Here is a 25,207-nt window from a genome sequence, read left to right on the forward strand (position 1 = left end):
GGCTTTCTTCCTTTCTGCTTTCATTTCATCTCACTTTTCATTTTTTAACATTACATTGTTTTTTACCCAGGTCTTAGTGCTTACAGTTATAAAGAAACATGTCAACCACTCGTGTAGACTCATTTCGTAGTGTAACCGTTTTTAAATCATTAACATTTAGGTGAGCGAGGGAACCTGATGCCCGGTGCTCGGCCCATGTCTCCGGCTTCCAAACACCGCCAGGAGAACCGCTTGCCCAAACAGGAGAGTCGAGGAGGCCGCACATCTGAGCAAGGCAGGATGAAGACAGGGGACGGTGGAATCTCTGCCAGTGAAGCCCTCATCCTGCGATCAGACACGGGAAAACTGAGGTCCGACTCCCACAGCCGCTCCCACTCGCCCAATCACAACACTCTGCAAGCGTTAAAGGCAGACGGGAGAACCCCTGGTGTCCGTGCCGAGTCTCCAAACCCTGGTTCTCGCTCCTCCTCTCCCAAACAAAAGAGTGTTTCCTCTTCAGGCAGGTCCAGTCCCTCCAGCACCTCCTCCCAGCACTCCTCTTCTACCCAACATGACAAGAACCTCCCACCTAAAGTCAGCCCCTCCTCCAAAGCCAGATTGGACCCTCCCAGAGAGAGATCCAAATCCGATTCATACACTCTGGATCCCGACACACTGAGAAAAAAGAAGGTCCCTCTGACAGAGCCGCTTAGGGGCAGGTCTACCTCTCCCAAACCTAAACTGTCCCCCAAAGATCCAAATGCAGGAATGATGAACAATGCAGAGAACCGTGTTCCTTCTCCACATGTGACCCAGGAGAACCTCCACAGTGAGGTGGTAGAGGTGTGCACTTCTAGTGCTCTTCTCTCCAACGACGAAGGTAATGATGAGAACGTGGAAGTCCGGAATGCTGAGGAGGGATCATGCAAGGTGCACTTTAGCATTGGCAAAGCGCCGGTCAAAGAGGAAATAGAGAGCCGATCTTCTCCTAAAGTCAGCAGGAAAGCTTCTAGTCGACACACGCGCCCTAAAAAGGACAAATCAGGGCCTTTGTTTAAAGGTGAGAGCACATCGAGGGTCACAGAGCCGGCGAAACAGGCAATGTCTCCCTCTGTGGCTGAATGTGCGAGAGCTGTCTTTGCAGCATTCCTATGGCATGAAGGTATCGTGCATGATGCCATGGCCTGCTCCTCTTTCCTAAAGTTCAACCCAGACCTAACCAAAGAGCACGCCCCAATCCGCAGCTCCCTGGGACAGGGCGCTGAGGAGAAGGAGAGCAAGTTAAAGAACCGCCACTCCTTAGAGATCTCCTCTGCACTTAACATGTTCAACATTGCTCCACACGGGCCGGACATCTCCAAAATGGGAAGCATCAACAAAAACAAGGTGCTGTCCATGCTGAAAGAACCTCCTCTGCCAGAGAAGTGCGAGGACGGGAAAGGAGAGAGCACGTCCTATGAGATGACTTCAAATCCCTCCATGAGGGCAAAGTCCATCCTACCACTAACACTACAACATCTGGTGGCTTTCTGGGAGGATATCTCTATGGCCACAATCAAGGCGGCCACCCAGAACATGATCTTCCCTAGCCCGGGTTCCAGTGCAATCCTGAAAAAGAAGGAGCACGAGAAAGACAGCAAAAAGGCGAAGAAGGAGAAGAAGAAAAGGGAGAAGGCAGAGGTGCGTCCACGAGGGAATCTGTTTGGAGAGATGGCACAGCTCGCCATGGGAGGACCGGAGAAAGACACAATCTGTGAGCTGTGCGGGGAGTCTCACCCTTATCCTGTCACCTACCACATGAGACAGGCTCACCCAGGTAAGAAGAGAGAAATTTATAATCTCTTATGACAGATTGTATCCCTCTTAGATTTACTGCGTTACTATAACACCCTTTTTGTTGCAGGTTGTGGCCGCTATGCTGGAGGCCAGGGCTACAACAGCATCGGACACTTCTGTGGCGGCTGGGCTGGGAACTGCGGAGACGGAGGCATCGGAGGCAGCACCTGGTACCTGGTGTGTGACCGCTGTCGAGAGAAATACCTGAGAGAGAAACAGACTGCAGCCAGGGAGAAGGTAACGTCCTGCTGCAAGTTTTGATTGCTGCTCAATGTGTCCCTCTTTCATCGGGGAGCTTCTTTACTTAATAACTTCTGACCTGTTCTTTTTTTAAGGTGAAACAATCCAGGAAGAAACCTCTGCAGGTGAAGACTCCAAGAGCTCTGCCCACTATGGAGGCCCACCAGGTGATCCGGGCGAACGCCTTGTTCCTGCTCTCCCTCAGCAGTGCTGCAGAGCCCAGCATGCTGTGCCATCACCCGCCCCGGCCTCTGCACTCCCAGCTGCTTCCCAGTCTCAAGGAGGGCGTGTCGGACGAAATCCCGAACAAAATGGGCTGTCTATACCTTCAGACGCTCGCAAGGTAGCCCACCGCTCAGTTCATAATAACAGGCTGTCTTCAATCAGAGAACTATGCAGTGACATGTTGCTCCCTGGATGATTTGAATCCTTCTCTCTTCCCTTAGGCAACACACTGAGAACTTTGGGGCCTACCAGGATGATAATCTCTTCCAAGATGAGATGAGGTATTTGCGTTCAACATCTGTTCCTGCGCCCTATATTTCAGTGACTCCTGACGCCTGTCCCAATGTGTTTGAGGAACCAGAGAGCAACATGAAATCGATGCCCCCTAGGTAACACCTCTTAGTATTATGGTTATTATAACCCTCATTTTTCCTTCGAAGCATCACTACAAAATGGGAAAATGTAACTCCTTATTAAATACCATTTCTCTCACACAGCTTTCTACTGTTTAAACATAACACAGGAATAAAAACATGCATTATTATAATTATTTTAAGATCTGGTAACTTTATCTGTTTCACATTGATCGCTATCAGAGCAGACCCGCAGCTGAGATTGTTTTGAGATGCAGGTTTACCGTCCAATGAATGCAAGAGTAGCTCTGTGACTCTTAATCTCTCAAGTGCATCCTCCACGGCAGCTTTAATTGATATTCCTTGTTATCACAATCACCCTCAACTTGTGAAGTACAATAAAGCCAGGCTGCTTCATTCTCCTTTGAGCACAGATTAAGTTTGTTTTTTTGAAAAAAGGAAAATTAACTTTGGCATTAAATTAGATTTCTAAACTCTTGAATGTATCCTCGGTGTTTAAAGATGCCGGCTTAGAAGCTCATTCATTCAACAGGAACACAGGCCATCGTTTTGTCATCAAACATATTTCTATTTTCTACAATCAGACCAAATAACACATATTCTGGGGATACGCTGACACTCTGCAGGGTTTATAACTTTGTGTTATACAAAACAATAAAAGTCTGTTTTTGCTTCTACTGGCTGTCTTTCAGTCTGGAAACGAGTCCCATCACTGACAGCGACACCGCCAAGCGCACGGTGTTCCAGAGGTCTTACTCGGTCGTAGCGTCGGAGTACGACAAGCAGCACTCGCCTTCACCAGCTCGAGTCAAAGCCGTGCCCAGACGCAGGGTCCACAGTGGTGACGCAGGTAATTACACATCATGACAGAAGGAGTGACAGTAAAAGCTTTATGTGCAGCCTAAACCTGCTTTGTCTTCTCTGCAGAGGTGGGATCTTCTCTGCTAAGGCACCCGTCTCCTGAGCTCTCCAGGCTGATCTCAGCTCACGGCTCCCTTAGTAAAGGCGAGAGGAATTTCCAGTGGCCTGTCCTCGCTTTTGTTATCCAGCACCACGACCTGGAGGGCCTGGAGGTGGCCATGAGACACGCACTGAGAAAGTCTGCCTGCAGGGTGTTTGCTATGGAGGTATTTTATGTCTCTCAATTTGTCTTGCTTTTATTATTGCTATTTGCACAGCAGTTAGTAACCTGGGTGGTGTTTGTGAGTCCATTAAATATGTGTGCAGAGCTAATAGAACTACCTGGAACACTATGTATAATTAAGAGGGTAATTGGTTTGACATTTTTCGTCCCCATCAGGCATTCAACTGGCTTCTATGCAATGTGATCCAGACGACGTCCCTCCATGACATCCTTTGGCATTTTGTAGCATCTCTCACCCCGTCACCCTGTGAACCCGAGGACGAGGAAGACGATGAGAACAAGGGCAACAAAGAAGTCGTCGAACAGGTACTGAGTGGTTGAGTGTCAGAAAGCATGAGGCCTTACTATTGCTCAGCCATCGATTCTCCTGATTATGAACATCTCCACTCTTCATCTTACAGGAGAGAGACCTCGGCGTTTGTGAACATCCTCTGTCGGACATTGTGATTGCTGGGGAAGCAGCTCATCCTCTGCCCCACACCTTCCACCGCCTCCTGCAGACCATCTCTGACCTCATGATGTCACTTCCTAGTGGGAGCTCACTTCAACAGATGGCGCTCAGGTACATTTCCTGAATGAATGAATGAATAAATGCAAAATGATACCAACCCACTACAAACCACTTTAGATCAATTGATTTGTATTAATTAAAGTTGCTATGTTTCCAGTCAGATAATAAGTCAACAACCAATGTTATTATCACTTCCTGCTTTCTGCACAAGCATGTACTAAGGGAAATGTTCTTACTGCCTTAATTCCCAGGTGCTGGAGTCTAAAGTTCAAGCAGTCCGACCACCAGTTCCTCCACCAGAGCAACGTTTTCCACCACATCAACAACATCCTGTCAAAGTCAGATGATGGAGACAGCGAGGAGAGCTTCAACATCAGTGTGCAGTCAGGCTACGAAGCGATGAGCCAGGCAAGAGAAGTACAGCTTCACTATTTACATACACAAAAATTGGATCGGAAAATTATTCCATGGGTTACACAAATCAAGCAGTACTTGACATATTTGTGTGTGATTACAGGACCTCTGCCTGGTGACCTGTCTGAAGGATCTGACCAGCGTAGTGGACATCAAGACGTCCAGTCGTCCCGCCATGATTGGCAGCTTAACAGATGGCTCCACGGAGACCTTCTGGGAATCTGGAGATGAAGACAAGAACAAAACTAAGAGCATCACCATCAGCTGTGTGAAGGGAATAAACGCCTCCAGTGTGTCTGTGCATGTGGACAACTCAAGAGACATCGGGGTAAGGAGGGCGCATAAAGGAGCTGTGTCCACTAACGCTGATTTTTGTGCTGACAGCGGACAAGACCTCAATTTCAAAGCAATTCCGACCTGCGCTCAATGTCACTAGGTCACAAAAGTTGTCTCGTAGCACTTCCGCTTCCCATTGGTAGTGACCGTCAGCTCCATTTTAAATCCTTGACATTGTCTTCCATTCAATGGAATTTTAAAAGTAAATATAAAAATGGACAGAAATTATGTTGTGATATTTGCAGCAGATCTAGAACTGGAAATTGTACCTTGAATAAACGAGTGTGGGTAGCTTCTTTACCTTACGGACCCCTGCCATTGTAGTTGACAAAGTTGATATCAGAAGTCCCGCCCCTTCTTGATTCTGATTTGCCGGTGATTAAAATGTGACATTGATGATCAAGGCAGTGTTCCAGGAGTTGAACTATTCTCAACTGAGAGTGCAGCGACTAAAACCAGCTAACACTGAGGACATTTTTGTGCTGAGGAAGCTGAGTACTCAAAATGCTGAATTGCATTTGGTTTGTATAGAAAATTGTTGTTAGTGTTTGGAGGATGAAAAGCAGCTATTTATGATTTAAATGCAAAGCTGTGTATGATGGATTTCTTTTAAATTATTTTTCCTCTGTCACATTCCCAGAACAAAGTCACGTCAGTCACATTCCTGTGTGGAAAAGCAATTGAGGACCTCTGCAGAATCAAACAGGTATGGTCACTTTCTTTGGTAATTACACTTCTATAACCAATTCAATTTGTGCTTCAGTGAACTCTTAGTGAACTTTTAAAACTTCAATATTGTCAAACTTACTTGTTACCGCTCTGAACCATAGAGAATCTTAGAGGGTTGTGTTTGCAAGGTGCACATGTGGAGGGGCACTGAGAATATCCTTGTTCCTTTTCTCCAAGGTCGACCTCGACTCGCGCCACATGGGCTGGGTGACCAGTGAGCTTCCTGGAGGGGATCATCATGTGATCAAGGTGGAACTGAAGGGTCCTGAAAACACTCTGAGGGTGCGCCAGGTGAAGGTCCTCGGCTGGAAAGAGGGCGAGAGCATCAAGATTCTGGGACAGATCTCAGCTAGCATGGCCCAGCAGAAGAACTGTGAGGCAGAGACACTCAGAGTGTTCCGCCTCATCACCTCACAGGTAACAGACCTCTTTGTTTCCTAAAATTCTTTTGAATTTTCTTATGTTTTCAACTATTAACTTCAGTTTCCACTTTGGTTTGTACTTTTAGGTCTTCGGAAAACTCATCTGTGGAGATGCAGAGCCGACTCCAGAGCAGGAGGAGAAGAATCTCCTTTCGTCACCCGAGGGAGAGGACAAGGTCTGCCCTGTGACTTAGTAAAGGATGTGCTCTTTAACCAACTCAAATATTTGGAGAACCTTAACCTTATAATTCTTCTGTTTTTATAAACAGGCTCCATCTGATGCAGACCTCAAGGAGCACATGGTGGGAATCATTTTCAGCAGGAGCAAACTGACAAACCTCCAGAAACAGGTAAACAGTCAGCTCCTCAAACCATTCACCAGAATCAAACCTCTCATAGTCTTCTCCCTTTAACCTGTTTTCTGTTTTTTGCTCCCAGGTGTGCGCACACATCGTCCAGGCTATCCGCATGGAGGCCACGAGGGTGAGGGAGGAATGGGAGCACGCCATCTCCAGCAAAGAGAACGCAAACTCCCAGCCCAGCGACGATGACGCCTCCTCCGACGCCTACTGCTTTGAGCTCCTCTCCATGGTTCTGGCTCTGAGCGGCTCCAACGTGGGACGGCAGTACCTCGCTCAGCAGCTAACGCTTATGCAAGACCTGTTTTCACTACTGCACACGGCTTCCCCGAGAGTGCAGAGACAGGTGGGCGAGAAGAGCACACACACACACACACACACACACACACACACACACACACACACACACACACACACACACACACACACACACACACACACACACACACACACACACACACACACACACACACACACACACAGAGTAGTTTGGTGTTTAAATGTACTCCATGGAAGTAAACAAACCATTTATATTAAGAGTAACTGTTTCTAAACAGATGCCTTAGGTGTTTCCTGAAGGACTACCATGAGTAGAGGAATCCCCTTCCTATCATAGAGTGCAGTCTAGGCTGTTTTTGTAAATTGTGTTGAGCAAACCTTTGTGATGATTGGACACTCGACAAATACTACTTGATTCCTTGATTCAGTGACATTCTAATCTGATTTATAAACATATTTGAAGACCTGGATGGTTTCCATTCATGTGACAAGGGATAATTACATTTTCCTATTTTTGAATTTCCTTATTGTTGTCATGTTTCTGTCAAATGTGTAGTCGTGTACATACATGTGTCCTATTTTCACACTAGATAGATAGATAGATAGATAAATAGATAGATAGATAGATAGATAGATAGATAGATAGATAGATAGATAGATAGATAGATAGATAGACCGACCTTAGCAACAAGAAAAGGTCACAGTCTGTACAAGCATACATACATAGAAAACATAAATACTGAACATCCACCTCACCTCACAACCATTAGTGCACATCAACCCACACATCTCACATGAACCCACATATCTACACACAGGACACATATACACACAGGACATCTACCGGGGTGTTTAATAAGTAGTGTGATGACAGATGGGACAAAGCTCCTGCCAAACCGATCTCGATTAGAAGCTAGGAAAATCAGTATCTACGGCCGGATGAGAGCAGTGTGAAGAACGAGTAGAGGGGGAATTGGGGGTCGAGTTTTATAGTGCTTGCTCTGCGTGCGATGGCTCTGTTCTTTAGGTCTGACAGGTTGGGTGTGGGGAGGCGGAGGATTTTGGTGGCACTGTTGGTGATGTGCATGTGAGACCAAAAAAACAACAACCATCAAATCAAAAAACTTCACTTTAGTGCTTCTGAAAACTCCACAAGATACCTTTAACAAACTGTACTACACAGTTTGAGACATGGCTTCATGGAGATGTAAAATCGATCAGACGTTTAATAGATGTACTAAACATAAAGGTTTGTTTTTCTTTGCAAAAATCCATTTGACTGATCAAGCTTGTTTTTGCTGAGCAGCATTATTTCACTGTTATAAATCATTTTTGTACTGAACGGCTGTAAATGTTTAACTATTCTCCATAAATCAGCTGTAGCCAATTTAAATGCAGATTTTCTTCATGTTTTCATGTGAGGGGGCTTTTACTCGCGGGTTGGCTGCTATTAGCATGCAGAGAGTAATAACTAGGGAATGCAAAAATATTATTTATGCTAGTAACACACGTAATAGTGTTCAAAATCAAAACATAGTAAATTAGAAGGAATAATGTCTGCCATTGAAATAGAATAAATATTAATAATAACCCAGAGGAATCCAAGATCTTCTTTTAGATAAAGGTTCAAATCTACATTAGAGTAGAGGTGTAACGCAGACTTTCAAATAACTGTTTCAGAAGCAGTTTACTATTAAATCATATCCTGGTTTCTCATCATCTGATTTCACCTCTTCTCAGGTCACATCACTGCTCAGACGTGTCCTTCCAGAGGTCACGCCAGTGCGCCTCGCCAGCATCATCGGGGTGAAGGCTCTCCCACCAGCAGACATCAGCGACATCATCCACTCCACAGAGAAGGGCGACTGGAACAAGCTCTGCATCCTGGACATGTTTCTGGGCTGCATCGCCAAAGCCCTCACTGTGCAGCTCAAAGCCAAAGGCACCACCATCTCTGGCACGGCCGGCATGGCTGCAGGAAAAGGGGTCACGACTGTCACTCTGCCCATGATCTTTAACTCAAGGTGAGACAGCTTCTGCCGCTAGAATCTGTATACTTAATGAGTTTTTATTTTCTGAAACTTACACGACACAAACTTTGTTTTTTCAAGTTTTGATGCACTTTTCCTTTCATTCTCAGCTACATCCGCAGAGGTGAGAGCCACTGGTGGATGAAAGGCTCTACTCCTCCTCAGATAGCAGAGATCATCATAAAGCTGGTTAAAGACATGGCAGCTGTAAGTTCCTGTCTTTCTTTGTGACTCTTTACAAGCTGAAGTAGACATGAAACCAACTTTCCCACCTCACACATTGTTGTGTGTCGCTTTGTGTGAGAAAAAATAACCTCTAAGACATCATTTTTTTGTTTCCAGGGCCACCTTTCAGACGCTTGGTCCAGAGTCACCAAAAATGCGATCGCTGAGACCATCATAGCTCTGACCAAAATGGAAGAGGAGCATCGGTCTCCTGTGCGCTGTATTGCCACCACAAGGGTATATAGACACATTCTTATACACAAAGCATGCATCTAAAAAATACTTGAAATGTAATAACCATACTCTATACCCTGTTGTGTCTCATAGCTGTGGCTGGCCCTAGCCTCGCTGTGTGTGCTTGACCAGGACCATGTGGACAGACTCTCCTCTGGTCGCTGGATGGGCAAGGATGGACAGCAGAAGCAGATGGTGAGAGAGGATGATATGAGAGGATATGAACTCCTCTGTGTAAAAAAAAAAAAATGGTGCATCGAAGAACAACACACTAATCTCCTCCTCCTCTCTTCACAGCCCATGTGCGACAACCATGACGATGGTGAGACAGCAGCCATCATCTTGTGCAACATGTGCGGCAACCTCTGCACGGACTGTGATCGCTTCCTCCATCTGCACCGACGCACGCGCTCCCACCAGAGACAGGTTTGTATCCACACGCCGTCTTCTCTTCATGGTCCCTCACCTCGTCAGATAATAAGAAATTATTCGTAACATAACAGGGAGTCGAATTTGTTGGTGTTTAATCTTTCTTCTTGGCTGCTTTCAGGTGTTTAAGGAGGAAGAGGAGGCCATAAAGGTGGATCTCCATGAAGGCTGTGGGCGGACAAAGCTGTTCTGGCTCATGGCTCTGGCGGATTCTAAGACCATGAAGGCCATGGTGGAGTTCAGAGAGCACACAGGTAACAAAGCAGAGAAGCATTTTGGAGAAGGTGACTCCAGCAAAGTAGAGTCAGTGTCACGTCCAGGATTTCTTCACGGCTTCCTCCTGTGCATGTATTTCCACTCTGACACTGCACTGTTAATCCTGCAGGTAAACCAGCCTCCAGCAGCTCAGACGCCTGCCGGTTCTGTGGTACGAGGAATGGAACCGAGCTGTCTGCAGTGGGCAGTGTCTGCTCGGATCCAGACTGTCAGGTATGTAAAATACTGACCATTAGAAAACATATGAACAATTATAATCAGGATGTCTGTCCAGCTCATTTGGTGTATGAACATTTGGCTCTTTTTGTTTCAAGAAAAAGAGATGAAAGCTTAAAATATGTGCATTTTTTTTGTTCTTATGTCACAGAGTACAGGTCACTGAGACACACCTGCATACAGACATAGAAATCAGATCCCCACAAAATAATAACATTTATATAAAAGGTGATAATATGAACAGAAAGTCACAAAGCAAAGAAGATGGTTCCTAGATTCCTCCAGAATAAAACAGTGTGTCATGAGCTTTTCAGATTATGGATGTCTCCACCTGCTTCAGAGTGGAACATATAACTGCACATACGTAGAACAACATAGAGATGGATTATATGCATGATAAAGTTTGTGTTTTATAAACGTTGTACTTTGTCATCATCACCAGTTCCTCTCATGTTTTCTACTGTAGGAGTACGCTAAACTGGCCTGCAGTAAAACTCACCCCTGTGGACATCCCTGTGGAGGAGTGAAGAACGAGGAGGCCTGCCTCCCGTGTCTGCACGGCTGTGACAAAAACACTGGCTGTCTGAAACAGGATGCTGACGACATGTGTATGATCTGCTTCACAGAGGCTCTCTCTGCTGCTCCTGCAGTCCAGGTAACTCTAAATATAGCTCACTGTTTTCCATTCACTCAATTTTCCCCTTTATTTCTCCCTCATTTAATGCCCTAACTGTTTCCGTTCACAGCTGGACTGCACTCATGTGTTCCACCTTCAGTGTACTCGTCGGGTTCTTGAAAACCGCTGGCTCGGGCCCCGAATCACGTTTGGGTTCATGTTGTGTCCCATTTGTAAGGTAAGATGTCACCTGAGCCGACCGAAGGGATTAAGAGACAACAAAGAGATTGAATCAGTTTCCACCCCGCCCTGAAGTTGATGAAGCTCAGTTTGCTTTGGCTCAGCTGACTGTGCAGTTTTCTCCTTCATGCTTTGATCACTGCTGTCTCTGTGACGTGCCTTCGATGTGCATGATAGAACTCAACAGAGGTACCTCTTTGTTCTCAGGCCTAACAGTTTGTTTCAATGTTTGCTTACAGAACAAAATCAATCATTCGGTGATCAAGGACCTGCTCGACCCCATCAAGGAGCTGTACGAGGATGTTAGGAGGAAGGCTCTGATGAGGCTGGAGTATGAGGGTCTGCATAAGAGTGAGGCCATAACTACCCCAGGAGCACGTTTCCATAACGACCCTGCAGGCTTTGCCATGAACAGATATGCATACTATGTCTGCTACAAGTGCAAGAAGGTACAGCGTAGACTCAGGTCATTCTTTATGAAATGATAGTCAGGGTGCTCTGGTTTAATGCTTCTGTTGTTTTCAGGCTTACTTTGGGGGAGAGGCTCGCTGCGATGCGGAGGCAGGACAGGGAGATGACTACGACCCCAGTGAGCTGATTTGTGGAGCGTGCTCAGATGTCTCCAGAGCTCAGGTGGGTCAATGATGCCAGCGAGGAACGGTTTTGCATCTTTGGAAATTGACTTTGCCTCTTTCTTGCGACAGGTTGAAATGAAAGATTGATACCACTCTTCTATCTACATGATAAATATTAAATTGAATAACCATACTTAAGTTTGTGTTAACTATAGCTATAACCTTTTAATAAGCAAGTGATTGGCTTAGCTTAGAACAAAGACTGGAAACAGCAGGAAACAGGTAGCCTGGCTCTGTCCAGGATCAGTGACTTTCTTGAGTCTTGTCATCACTTTGACTCCAGACTGCTAAGACTAAACTGGTATCAATCTGCTCATCTCATCCTCATCAAAACCTTCTTTCATACTTGTGTTTGTTCCAGCAGATGTGCTCCAAGCATGGCACAGACTTCCTGGAGTATAAATGCCGGTACTGCTGTTCTGTGGCTGTTTTCTTCTGCTTTGGCACCACACACTTCTGTAACGCCTGCCATGACGACTTCCAGAGGATGACCAGCGTCCCAAAGGAGGAACTGCCCCATTGTCCTGCAGGTGCTTAATGATTCCGTTAACTACACACTCTGGAAAATGTGAAATCACACACACAGTGCACATCACTTCCTGTAACAAAACAAAACTAGAATATTGAGTGAGATCTTTTGTTTTTTCTACCGCAGGGCCGAAAGGCAAGCAGCTGGAGGGAAGCGAGTGTCCTCTGCATGTGGTTCACCCACCGACGGGGGAGGAGTTCGCACTGGGCTGTGGGGTGTGCAGAAACGCCCACACCTTCTAAATACAACAAAGACTTTAATTAAAAACCAGATTGTCTACTGTGATTTGTGGCTGCTGCTGAAGCTCAGCCGTGAAGCTTGGCTCTTGCATTGGTCAAGTTTTCCTGGACACTGGACCGGGTTTCTGCTCTCACGCCAAGAGTCCTCAGGTCTGCTCTTCCACCAACATCAGTATCCGGGCTCCGCTACGAACACGAGCTGTGGCTCCTTTTGGATGCAGAGTAACCTGAATGATAAAAAAGAACAATAGAAATTTAAAAAGAAGAAAAAAGAAAATAACTTGTGACGTGTTTGCATGCGGCCGTTGTATTCCCTCGGCTTCTATAGACGTTGCACACCTCCTGATCACTGAAGTGTAACATTGAATATGAAATAAATTTGCTTAAGGCAAACGTGGATCAGCGTGGGTTTAAAAAAAGGAACAGGCCGTATTTCCAGCTTCCTAACTATAAATTTAAAATATTGTTGTATGTAAACTTTTTTCGTAATCTTGTACAGTATTCTCCACTGTCAAGTGCATCATGGGTTGACGGACAAAAAAAAAGATAAGTCGATGAATAAGACTGTTAAGAATATTCTGTTTGGGAGGAAAATAGTGTACGATTTATCTAATCTTGTATATAATGATACTATTCAAAAATAGCTGTATTCCGAAGTTGCTACTCTTCACTTCAGTTTTGTTTGATATTCTGGGTTATGTTTTGAGCCAGAACTTTTAATGAAGTGCAATACTGGGTGTGCCTCCTATTTTGCAGCTGTTTAACCTATGGAATGTATGTCAATAAAGCCACTGTACATTTTTATACAGTAGACAGTCGTGATTCCCCCTCTTCTAAATGTCAGATCTCTTCTGTTGTCTGGGAATGAGAAGGAGGAGCCTGGCGCCTGCAGTGAATGAAGGTGGATGTAAATCCTGTTAGCAGCTCTGTCAAGATAAAAAGTACCAAAAGCTACAGTAAAACAAACAAAAGACCTCACAGTGAGACTGATTACAGCTGAATGATTGGAGGGGGCCAGTCTTCACACCAAATAAAATTTGTGCACCTGTAATGCTTTTCCCTTGTAGGAGGCAGGGGGCGGGGGGTCAGGGAAACAGAGTGTTGAAAAAACAGCTGCTGTTATATAAAAAAGCTTAATACTTGTGAATCTGCTCTGTAATATCTGTGGTGGATGGAGTTGAATGGTAATAAACCAGGTTCTCTGTTTCGCAAAGTATACACTGTGTGGTTTTTTAATGAGTGGTGAAATATTAAATTACTACAGCTGATTGACTTTTGATTGTTTTATATTGAAGACACAGCGGTGCTAAACCTAGTTCAAATGGTTTGTGAAGATTGCTAAACCGTGTTCCCACTCTATATCTCTGTCAGATATCACTCTATTCACTTTTTAGACCATTTTTGTTGTTCAAAATCACAGTCTATATTCCTACACACAGGAAATCTACATTGGTTTATGCCATATTCTGCTTTTTCAAACAATGTACATATACTACTGAATGTGGTTGTCAACATTCAGTTATCATCTCAGTTGACTTTAAAATTTGAAAACTGCAAATACTGCAACAAATATGTATGTTTGGAACAACAGTCATCAAGATCAATTGAAATCAAAGTTCACCAGGGGACAAAATCATACTGCACATGTGCGTGAACGTGGCTGTAAGTTCATTAGCTTTTTACAAGTGCCTGCTAAATGTGAAAATGATGATGCAGCAAGTAGAAATAGCAATGTCACCTGAACTGCACACCAGTGAACTTTGTGCCAGGTTACAATATTGGGTAAAAGGGCAATGGAGCCCTTTAACTAAGTAGATTGAAATATTGTCACTCTGCTGTGTTACTTTTTACAGTAAAATAATACACAGGGGTGTAAATTATTTTATACAGTCTATGGCTGTAGAGATGTTTGGATACTTTGAAGTAAGTAGTAAAAGGTAGAATGAAATAAAATAAATGCTATTCATCACTCCTGTGCACACTCATCAATACATCAATCAGACATTGTTTATAAAACGCTTTTCATACAATGACATTGTAACACAAAGTGCTGTACATAAAAACAACCTAAAATAGAATAAATTAAGAAAAAGATCCCACCCCAAAATCCTAAGGTTAAGAACACACTGTATACAACAATAGAAATAAAAACAATAAAAATAAAATAAATAGATTAAATTTTTTTAAAAGAAGTTGCTGTACGACCTGAGGAAACGCTCTCATGATATCTTAATGAAGAAACACTGGAGGTAAAACAAGATGTTAAAACTCAGAAACAGGAAATTAAACTCACCAAAATAAAATACATTTCTAAGATAATAAAACACTAAAATATTAGAGTAGATAAATAAATAAAGTAGAATAAGAGTGACTAAAAATAGTAATAATAAATAAATAAAACTCAGTTAAAAGCAAGACTAAAAGGTAGGTCTTGAGTTTGCTTTTAAAATGTGTATGCTCTGTGCATAGATCACTTAATACAGGGGTTCCCAAAGTGTGGGTCTGGACCCCCTGGGGGATCGTGAGACATAAATAGGGGGTCGTGAGATGTCTTCCAGAATGTTTTTTGTTTTTTTTAAGTTAAAAAAATAGTACATAGTATAGTACATTTTACCCATTATAGTAACAACATATAGACAAAAATAGTTGCTAAATTTGAAATAAAACCTTGAAAATATAAAGTGTAATGAGTTTTCTGCCTTTCTTTTTGCCAGATGACTCCTAAGTTTATTGTTAGTGAACAGTTAATTATCAAAAGCATCAGTAGCAGTATGTTAATTCATAACAGCACAGGAAACACAGACACATGCTCATATAGGTAGGGTCATTTTCTGCAGACCAGCTAAATGAAGCCACATTAAATCACTTTGAGGGACAGTGGGGGTCACAAGTCTTTGGCACCTATATTTTGGGGGTCACAGGCTGAAAAGTTTGGGAACCCCTGACTTAATGCCACCCTAGAAAGATCTGTGCCACAGTTTAGCCTCAGTTTGGCCACCCCTCTATCAAACCTCTGGCTCCGCACCTGCATTATTTCTAGAATGAATATCAGAGCACACCGGGCAGACGGCCAGGGAAACATCATCACTCAAAACCATAGACTGTAAAAACATGGAAAGTATTTTCGTATTTGTTTTTATTCACTGAGTGAGCCATCAATCAATCATAGACGATCTTCACCACCAGCCATTTCGCATTGCAATTTCCCATGATGCACCTCGGCTGTCACAACAACACTTCGCCATTTCAGATTCGGGGGGGCTGAAACTCCCGAGGAGGAATTAGGTCAACCAAGCGAGGGTGCCAGGCTCCGGTCGTGTCTTCATTGAAAACATCTCCCTGCTCGTCTTTTTTCACACTCAGAAGGATTTATTCTTTATGGTCCGATGCGTTTTATTCAGCTGATACGGATGAGTTTATCCTGCGCGGGCCCGGGTTGAAGTGTCCAGTCAGGAGTCGGATTTCCCTGCTAACAGCTAGTGAGCTAGCTGAGTGTAAACAACAAGGTAGGCTGTTTGGATAAGCTGGCTAGTTATGCTGTAGTTAGCTCAACTTACAAATCTATCACCACGAATTAAGCTTTGAAGCATTCTTTAAATTCACTTTACAATAATAATGGATGAAATGTAACATAAAAACACGAGTATGTTAATAATGCTATGTAAGCTAGCGGTTACTTTAGTTCACGCTGCTGCTGCGTAAGTTAATTCAACTTTTAAACCTCTTCTTAGGTGATGTCAGTGATTAGTGAAATGTTAAATTAGTAATTTAATACATTTCAAATCAGTTTTGGTGCAGATCAGCAAGTTACAGAGTTCGATATTTAGTGCTGAAGTAAATGTTTTGCTAGCTTCTAATGTCAATATATCTACGGTACCTGCTAAAGCGTGGCCTCTGGCTAATGTAGCATAACGTAACATCACGCAACACCATCATTTATACTGCAATAAGCAACATCAAGCTTTGATTATAAGGAAAACTTAATTAATTAATTTGGACATTGGTGATAGATTCGTGTTAGATGGGAATTTTCCTTTTTGCTGAACGTAGAAGCAACTACAGAGAGAGAGACACTATGTAAACGACTACATCAATAACGACAGCTGATGATATACTTGAGAAAGTGAAGCATACATTCAAAGTTTAAAGTAAAAGAAAACACATAAAGTTATAAAACATCAAAGGAAGTGATTTTAGATCAAATAAGGGAGCATAAGAAGGAAACTTAACCTCCACAGCCTCTGTTATCTAATGTGTTTATACTCAGATTAGATACTAAAGGGCGTAAAGGAAACCCATTCAGTGACATGCTGTCTGTAAACTTACAATGTCATGCACAAAATTTAACAGGATATGTAAAGCTTCACTAAACCACTTTGAACCAGTACAAAGTAATAATATTTTATTATTAATTTTATTGTATTATTAATTAATTTTTATCCAACTAATTAATTGTTTCAAATTGTACTTGATTATGTGTTGTTTTAATTAATTTTATTTTTACATTTATTATTTTAATGTTTCTAATGAACACTTTTTCTAATTTTCCCGATGTGATGTCTTCCTCTTATTCTGATGCTTTTATTTACCTATCCATTTTTATTTATTTATTCTTATTTAATTATTTAATTTATATATCCTTGAAAAACCTCTCAGCAATGATTTACTGGTCTATTTCCTACCACTTCATTCTGTTTAATTGATGTGTACCCCTTTTAATTAAAGTTAAAGTTCCTCCTCCCTGTCGTTCAAAATGTTTTTGCTGTTATTTGAACCATGCTTTGTTTGTCAAAGCACCTTGTAAACATTTGTTTTTAAAGGTGCTTATTATTATTTTTTTTATTACTATTATTATTATTATTATTATTATTATTATTATTATTATTATTATTAAAGCCACAGTACAGATTCCAATAATGTAACAATGATGGAGCCAACTTGCTTACACAAACGATAATATTACCAACAATGTAATCTAATGATCCCTTTGCAGTCTGACACATGAGCCTGTTTCAGTAATGGTGTGTCATACATGAGTGTAATCATCACAAGCCAGTTAGTCGGGATCTTTTGTTACTTGCTTCCTGACTGATTTTGGACCTTGTTTAAATTTCATTCATTTAATGAAAGCCTGTGAAGTCTGAATCTGACTGTGATTAGCTTAAATTTACTGCACTACTTCGTGTCATGTGTGATGTTACTTCACTCTTATGTTGGTAAACACAGGCACATATTTTTCCTGAAATATGTAAATGATGAGCAGCTCATGTTTTCATCATTGTCGTTTGATAAAAGCACTTCGAGAGCAGCTGTCTGGCTGTTAGGTGTATATCTCGCCATGTCAAGGTTTAGATCTGTCAAGTTATTCAAAACCCTTGGCCGAATGAGTCATGTGTGTCTGCTCTGGGGAATTGTGTTTGTATTGGCAACCTGCAACAAACTGTTAGATGATCTGCTTTCACATCAGATGGGGTTCAGTTGATCTGATGCATACATCTCTTTTGAATTATCATGTTTTAGTTTTGTCTACTTCTGAGCACTAAAACAAGCTTGTTTTGTCTGATTCTCAGGATGAAGAGGGTGAAAGGAGGAGAGGAGAGCAGCAACAGCTCCTCTAGTGAGAGTCCACCAGAAACTCGCAAAAAGGTGCGGACGCTTCTCAGCAAGGAGTCAGAGGCTCTGGTTGTGGCCAGTCAGTCACCAGATGGCGACTGGACGAGACTGCCTCAGGAGCTCCTGCTTCACATCTTCCAGTACCTCCCACTGCTGGACCGGGCTTTTGCCTCTCAGGTGTGCCGCGGCTGGAACCAGGCGTTCCACATGCCTGAGCTGTGGAGGTGCTTTGAGTTTGAGCTCAACCAGCCGGCCAGCTCTTACCTGAAAGCCACACATCCGGATCTCATAAAGCAGATCATAAAGAGGCACTCCAACCACCTGCAGTATGTCAGCTTCAAGGTATGGGAGGGAGATCTGCTGTTTCATGTTCAAAAACGAGTTCAGATTCTCTGCACATTTTCTAGAAACATCTCCTTTCATATTTACTTTCCTGTTTCTGACATGATCTTTGTTTTGTCTTGGCAGGTTGACAGCAGTACAGAGTCTGCAGAGGCAGCATGTGACATCCTGTCACAGCTGGTGAACTGTTCCTTGAAGACCTTGGGGCTCATCTCCACAGCCAGGCCCAGTTTCATGGAGGTTCCAAAGGTAAAACTAACAGAAAACTAAAGGCAGATGTAAGGAGAAATCATTGGAGCTCATGATGAACTCGTGGGTTGAATTGTAAAGTGTTAATGTCTTTTCATAGTTGTGTTGTTAGAGTTGTGGCCGGTTAAAAATCTGATAAGAGGGTCGTTTCTTCAACTCTTCTTATCTGAGCATGAAGCTGAAGGCAGCAGTGTTTGTTCTCGTGTGTGGTCAAGGACAAGGATGTGATTATTTCCCAAGGCCTCGGGGCGCAGGAAGTTATTTCTGCTTCGTTTTTTTTTTGTTGCACAAAGGTTTTGTCTGTTGTCTCGCGCTGAGATCCTTTACATGAACTCTTGATGTTGATGTAAAGGATTTTCCTCATTGAACCTTGAAACTCCCACACACACAAACACGGGCAGTCCTTGTGTCCTGGTTTTTAGGGTTGCTGTTTTGAAGAACAACAGAATCCTGCAGCATGTCTGTCACTATCAGTCACTGATCCTGTGTCGTAGTAAAAGCCAGCATCTCTATTGTTTGCCGTTTTTATGCAAAGAGGAGCAGCTGTAAGCAAAGGGAGGGCAAAATGTAATGTGAGCCATTTTTGAATACTGAATCCAGTGCTGCTAATCTGATCTGTTAAAAGTAGCTGTGAGTCTGTGACTGTATTACAATTCATTATGTTGTATTTTAACTCATGTGTCATCTTTTCCCCCACAGTCTCACTTCATCTCGGCTCTGACTGTGGTATTCGTCAACTCCAAATCGCTCTCTTCTCTGAAGATTGACGACACGCCCGTCGATGATCCGTCTCTAAAGGTGCTGGTGGCGAACAACAGTGACACCCTGAAGCTGCTGAAGATGAGCAGCTGCCCTCACGTGTCCCCTGCAGGTACAGAGCCCTTCTGTGAATGTTTCAGTCCTTACGTTTACACTAGCTACAGAGTCACGTGTCTGTCTGTTTGTTTTTACTACTGCGGTTGTTGGATGATTTCCAGAGCTGAATATTTCGGGCCCGGCCCATGTTGCCGTTTCATTCCAATGTTTTTAATTTCTGTTTTGAATCACAAAGCTGCTGTTTTTTTCCATGCCGTGGTTTATTTAGAGTCTGTAATTATTCAGTCTGCCTCCACACAGACCTTGTATAATACATTATAAATGAAGTGTTACGTGGTTATCCAGTTCTTCATCTGGCATACGCTTTCGTGGAACAGTTGGAAGTTGGCTCTGGTGATGACTGCTGATTTGACTACCATTTGTCTGGCTTGTATAAAAGTCTTTTTTTGGCTGAGTTATTTTCTCTCCCATGTTTGCAGGAATAGTTCCTTTGTTATAGAAAACTAATAACAGAACTTTATGATGTGGTGTATTAAAGACAGTCTCTCTCTTTGCAGGGATCCTGTGTGTGGCTGATCAGTGTCACGGGCTGAGAGAGCTGGCTCTAAACTACCACCTCCTGAGCGATGAACTCCTGCTGGCCCTCTCCTCGGAGAAACACGTCCACCTGGAGCACTTGAGGATCGACGTGGTGAGCGAGAACCCCGGCCAGCACTTCCACACCATCAAAAAGAGCAGCTGGGACGCCATGGTGCGACACTCTCCCAAATTCAACCTGGTCATGTACTTCTTCCTCTACGAGGACGAGTTCGGTCCTTTCTTTAACGAGGAGATCCCCGTCACTCATCTCTACTTCGGCCGCTCGGTCAGTAAGGAGGTCTTAGGCCGCGTTGGCCTCCACTGCCCTCGTCTGGTGGAGCTGGTGGTGTGCGCTAACGGCCTGCGTCCTCTGGACGAGGAGCTGATCCGCATCGCCAAGCACTGCACCCAACTGTCGGCCATCGGCCTGGGAGAGTGCGAGGTGTCCTGCAGTGCGTTTGTGGAGTTTGTCAAGATGTGCGGTCGGAGGCTTTCCCAGCTGTCCATTATGGAGGAGGTGCTCATCCCTGATCACAAATACACCCTGGATGAGATCCACTGGGAGGTTTCCAAGCACCTGGGTCGGGTGTGGTTCCCTGACATGATGCCCACGTGGTAAAGTGAAGCCAAAGAGGCACACGAGAGTTAACTTTGTGGTGTGGACGAGTTGTGTTTGCATTGAAAAGCCTTTTAACGCTGAGCTGTAGTGTTAATATTTGGTGCCAACTGGGAGAGCACAAACTTGCTGAACTCCTGAGTGGAGCGTAGAGAGAGGATGTAATGTGGCGCCTGACTTCTACACAATGTGAGCATGTCATGCAAACACCACAAAAATCTCTACCTGTCTGCTTCAACGAGGACCGTGGAATCCTGCTTCGCTCAATCCAGAGACAGAACTGGCCACGCCGGCTTCTTCAACTAATAAACAATCAGTAAACGGAGCAGTTCAGGGGAGTATACGACTAAAAAAAGCAATGTTTTATAACTGCAAATTGAGTTATATGGACGTAGTAGCCTGGGTATGAGATTCTATTATCTGAGGTGTGCGTGTGTGTGTGCGTGTGTGTGTGTGTGTGGGTATGCAGATGTGTGGATGTCCCTTTTCGTGGTGAAATTGGGGAAGATTAAATGCACAGTTTCACGTTGTTACACTACCACTCGACCTCCTTCGATTCAGATAGCAGCTCTGCACTCTAACGATATTCAGCATCGGAGGTTTCCACGTGGCTTTTTGTACATAGTATGCGACAGGCTGTTTGTCAGCTGGCGTCAGAAGAGGGGAGGGGCGGGGTGGGGTTATAATGCCAAGAGGAGCGGCTGGGTCCTACACCTACCTTCAAACTTATTTAAAAAAGACAGAGAAGCAGCAGCGGTGTTTGACGACATCTCGCTTTCCCTCCCAAAGTGAGCTGGATTGTGCGACGATGAGAAGAGAGAGAGAGAGAGAGAGAGAGAGAGAGAGAGAGAGAGAGATGTGGAAGAGGATGGAAGTCAGTGGAGGAGAGAAACAGACACGTGTATATAAGTCTCTATCTTTGTGATGTAACGGTGTACAGTGTTGATTGATGTCATGGATTCTTTTTTATTTTCTCCATTTTTTTTATGTTCTGTGTCAAAATCACATTGGCCCTACGAGTGGATTCCTCAGTTTTATAAAGTCAAAGATTTTCAAAGCACCTTACATGTAAAACCAAATGATCGTCAGGGAAAGTAAAGTGAGTCGGTCGGCCCTGATGAAGTTGAGAAAGCAATCTTTAAAATGCTCTCACTCTTGAAGCTGGACTCAGATTTGATTGATGATCATCAACACTGTCACAGGATTATTCTCAATCAGACTCCTGGGACAGTAGAGCAGAGATGTGATCATCTATGTAAATATAGATACTGCACAGAATTGGAGGTAGATTTTGGAGATTTCCTCGACCTTCATATTCAGATTACTTTGTAATAATTCTATAATCTAGTCTGTGCAGCTTACAGTGCACTCTGGGGAAGCAAAACCAAGCGTTTGTGTCCCTCAGCTGCATTACATATTTCCTAAAATAGGTTTCATTTGATCTGTCTGTCTGTTTAAGCTCTAAACCTGTTGTGAATATCTGCCCTCCTCCTATTATTAGTCCACATTTACTCTGTATTGTGTCACCACATCATACATCGTACAGCAGAGAGGAGGCAGTGTTCATGTTTCAGTAGAAACTTTGTCTTTGACAGAGTCTTCAAGTTCTCCTGTCCAAAACAAAAATCCATCCATTTCAGTCGAAAGAGATTTGGCAAGTCAGATGAGTGAAACAAACTTTTTTTTCCTTTAAGAAGGAAGTGGAATGCATCTGTATATAAAACGCTGTGTGTTTGATTATTATGAATAGAAATGTACGTATTTCTTTATTTCGCCCTCTGTCGGGGTTTGAAGTTTCCTTAAAACCAACAGCTCGTGTCTTTTTTTAAAAACCAGAGTGCGAGTTCTCCTTTACTAGATGGATCTTTTTCATACCGTAGTCACTAGAGAAGGTAAGCAGTGTAATTTATTGATAGGAATTCTGCTTTTTGTTATTTCTTTGTGTTTTCAGTTCTACAAAAGAAGCAATCAATATAACCAGCAAGCAGAGCAGCAACAAGTTCAGGTTCTGTTCAGGTTTTGACACTTCCAACGTCTTTAACTGAGAGCTCCGTGCACGCATGCTAGGGTTGGGAAGAGGTGGAAGATTTCCGGTAAATTTCCATGGGAAGTTAAGCTGGGGAATTTTGGAAATATTCCAAATTGGAAATTATGGGAATGAACTAGGAATTTAATGGAAAGGTATCATATCCAAGCATAAGTATTTGTTTTGTTATAAGCTGACATCCATCCAAAATAATACAATTAAAACAGATGTATTTGTAAGTAGAACTTAATCAAGTTTTACATTTTTTTATTTTTTTTTAAGTTATATTTTTTGGGGCTTTTACATTTATATTGATAGCAGAGAGGACAGTGGACAGTGTAGGAAACTGGGAGAGAGTGGGGGAATGACATGCAGGAAAGGAGCCACAGGCTGGATTCGAACCCGGGCGGCCCACTACATGGTTTCGCAACTTAACCAGTACGCCATGTCCGCGCCCAAGTGAAAAAAAAAATGTTATTGAACAATCAATTATTTCATTGAAGAACACAAACATGAATGTTGAGTTAAATATTACTCATCCCCCTGACCCAACCCATTCAAAAATTAACAAAAATGCAACCCCAACAAAGTCCCATTCAAAATGTTAAATGAAGAGAGCGCCTCTTCCTCCAAAAAAGTCCCATTCAACATGTTAATTAAAAAGTGCATGTAGGGGGCGTGGTCTCAATAGTCCTGTAGTAAGCAGTGTGCTATGTGCATGTGATTGAGGAATAGCATAGATATTCAACTGTACTTGCATGAAATCTGTCTGTTTTAGTCAGGATGATGCTAAAATATATTTCCACCAACTTTATTTAAGTTCCCTATTAAGAGCCAACCTTCATTATGGTAAATTCCTGTTTTATTCCCATTTATTCCCATGGAAAGTTTCCAACTTTGAAAATTCCCAGAACTTTGCAACCCTAATGCAGGCTGTCCAAAAGTTGAGTCCACAAGCTTTACAACCTGAGCGTCCACAAAGTAATATTCATCCAAAACAACATCTGATCATCTTAAAACACATTCCAGTGAAGGAATCAAGAATATCACATTGTTGGTGTTACGCTTTGTAAACAAGGATTTATTTCCCCAGCAACAAAATAACATTCATAGATAAGTTTTACAACCATATCTGCTGATTCTCATTGCTTTCTCTCACCAGTCACAAGATATGAATCCAACTCATTATCTAAATGACGTAATTCAATTTAACGCCAAAGACGCTGAACTATTCAGAGCTTTTGGGTCTTTCTATTTTAATCTGTTCCCTAAAATAACTTTGAGAACAGAGACAGAATTTACTTCAGTTGTAAACTTGCAAATTAAAACTGTAAATTCTCAGAGAAAACTAAGTCTACTGTCAAATTTGGGGCTTTAGTTTCTCAAGAAAATTAAAGTTTTACTCTGTAAATTTACAAAACTGACCTCTATTTCATTTATTCATTTCACCTTCAAGGCTCGTATGTGCCTCCATATGATAGGGATCTAAAATGAGCCAACAAGCTAGAATAAGACGTTAAAAATCTGCAGAGTTGGTAAAGAAATGTTTGATGGCTAAAGCCACGCTCAGCTCTTTAATGTCTGTTTGAATAAAAGAGGAATGTATTGTGAGAATCATGACAAAATGTGCAACCGCTGTGGAAAACTTTTCGACGGCCCTGCATGAGAACATGATCTGTCGGTGACGGATGTTTTTCTACCAGGCGTCATTGATGTCACACTTAAAATTAAACGGACACGCATTGGAAGTGTTAAACCCTCTGAATGAGCCTGTTGATAGTATGGGTCTGCTGTCACTGAATTAGATAACTGTGCTGATAGTGTACGTTAGCATCTCAATGGCACAGTTAACATATCCTGATTTCATCATTCGTGCAGTGCATTCAGCAGTTACTGTAACAGCAGCAGCTCTAAAGTGAAGGTTGCATCTTCTTCTGGTTTGATTCATTTTCTGTCGTCTTTATTGGCTTTTCTTGAAAAAACGTAACTACAGCTATCTTAACCTCAGAGAGTCCTCGGTGACTTGGATTAGGATTAATCTGGTGTTGATAATGCTGTCCTTTAGTTTGACTTCTGTATGGTAAACGCTCTGTCTTCTTTGCTTTACTGCTGGTCACCTGTCCTGAAATTAAAATGATTGGTTTGGACATGTGATCTTATACTGGTAATAAAAACATGTGAATGTACGACCTGCTTCTGTCTTTTCATTATTTACCAAACAAGTAAAAAAAACAACAATCTATGTTATCAAAATAGAAATGTGGAAGAAAATTACTCAAATATGAAATGTGTGTGAATGAATGTTTCTGTATGTAAACAGGTTTATGAATGAGTGAACATGTAATCATCACACAGCAGAAAAGGTGGGCCCAGCCTTCTCCTTCCCAGTCCATGGAAAGAGGATGAGTGTGCGCACCACATACACTACCAGTCATGTTTGGACACACCT

The 25,207-nt window shown here is 42.8% G+C and overlaps 2 protein-coding genes across 15 annotated transcripts in view; both read left to right on the forward strand.

Annotated features, from left to right (window-relative positions):
* Positions 1 to 13,733, forward strand: part of mycbp2 (MYC binding protein 2) — a 79,570-nt gene extending 65,837 nt beyond the window's left edge. For 7 of the 14 annotated variants that reach the window (XM_034694516.1, XM_034694522.1, XM_034694524.1 and 4 more), the window contains 28 exons: positions 161 to 1,795; positions 1,883 to 2,052; positions 2,151 to 2,398; positions 2,502 to 2,669; positions 3,335 to 3,504; positions 3,582 to 3,781; positions 3,955 to 4,104; positions 4,200 to 4,360; positions 4,561 to 4,726; positions 4,827 to 5,051; positions 5,700 to 5,765; positions 5,966 to 6,205; positions 6,297 to 6,386; positions 6,480 to 6,560; positions 6,649 to 6,915; positions 8,589 to 8,872; positions 8,989 to 9,085; positions 9,221 to 9,340; positions 9,431 to 9,532; positions 9,635 to 9,763; positions 9,888 to 10,020; positions 10,152 to 10,255; positions 10,725 to 10,913; positions 11,005 to 11,112; positions 11,354 to 11,563; positions 11,640 to 11,747; positions 12,114 to 12,279; positions 12,405 to 13,733. In XM_034694516.1, the coding sequence (XP_034550407.1) occupies positions 161 to 1,795; positions 1,883 to 2,052; positions 2,151 to 2,398; positions 2,502 to 2,669; positions 3,335 to 3,504; positions 3,582 to 3,781; positions 3,955 to 4,104; positions 4,200 to 4,360; positions 4,561 to 4,726; positions 4,827 to 5,051; positions 5,700 to 5,765; positions 5,966 to 6,205; positions 6,297 to 6,386; positions 6,480 to 6,560; positions 6,649 to 6,915; positions 8,589 to 8,872; positions 8,989 to 9,085; positions 9,221 to 9,340; positions 9,431 to 9,532; positions 9,635 to 9,763; positions 9,888 to 10,020; positions 10,152 to 10,255; positions 10,725 to 10,913; positions 11,005 to 11,112; positions 11,354 to 11,563; positions 11,640 to 11,747; positions 12,114 to 12,279; positions 12,405 to 12,520 (5,903 nt within the window). In that variant the 3' untranslated portion in view covers positions 12,521 to 13,733. The remainder of the gene's footprint in view (positions 1 to 160; positions 1,796 to 1,882; positions 2,053 to 2,150; positions 2,399 to 2,501; positions 2,670 to 3,334; positions 3,505 to 3,581; positions 3,782 to 3,954; positions 4,105 to 4,199; positions 4,361 to 4,560; positions 4,727 to 4,826; positions 5,052 to 5,699; positions 5,766 to 5,965; positions 6,206 to 6,296; positions 6,387 to 6,479; positions 6,561 to 6,648; positions 6,916 to 8,588; positions 8,873 to 8,988; positions 9,086 to 9,220; positions 9,341 to 9,430; positions 9,533 to 9,634; positions 9,764 to 9,887; positions 10,021 to 10,151; positions 10,256 to 10,724; positions 10,914 to 11,004; positions 11,113 to 11,353; positions 11,564 to 11,639; positions 11,748 to 12,113; positions 12,280 to 12,404) is intronic. The other 7 variants (XM_034694519.1, XM_034694526.1, XM_034694529.1 and 4 more) reach the window with 3 other exon arrangements.
* Positions 13,734 to 15,735: 2,002 nt separating this feature from the next.
* On the forward strand, positions 15,736 to 24,944 carry fbxl3a (F-box and leucine-rich repeat protein 3a). The gene is made up of 5 exons (XM_034694107.1): positions 15,736 to 16,023; positions 18,088 to 18,472; positions 18,599 to 18,721; positions 19,421 to 19,592; positions 20,095 to 24,944. The coding sequence occupies exons 2-5, from the start codon at positions 18,089 to 18,091 to the stop codon at positions 20,733 to 20,735; spliced, it is 1,320 nt and encodes a 439-aa protein (XP_034549998.1). The 5' UTR covers positions 15,736 to 16,023; position 18,088; the 3' UTR covers positions 20,736 to 24,944.
* Positions 24,945 to 25,207: the final 263 nt, after the last annotated feature.

The sequence above is a fragment of the Notolabrus celidotus genome, chromosome 10 (genome assembly GCF_009762535.1).
Source record: "Notolabrus celidotus isolate fNotCel1 chromosome 10, fNotCel1.pri, whole genome shotgun sequence".
Classification (NCBI taxonomy): domain Eukaryota; kingdom Metazoa; phylum Chordata; class Actinopteri; order Labriformes; family Labridae; genus Notolabrus; species Notolabrus celidotus.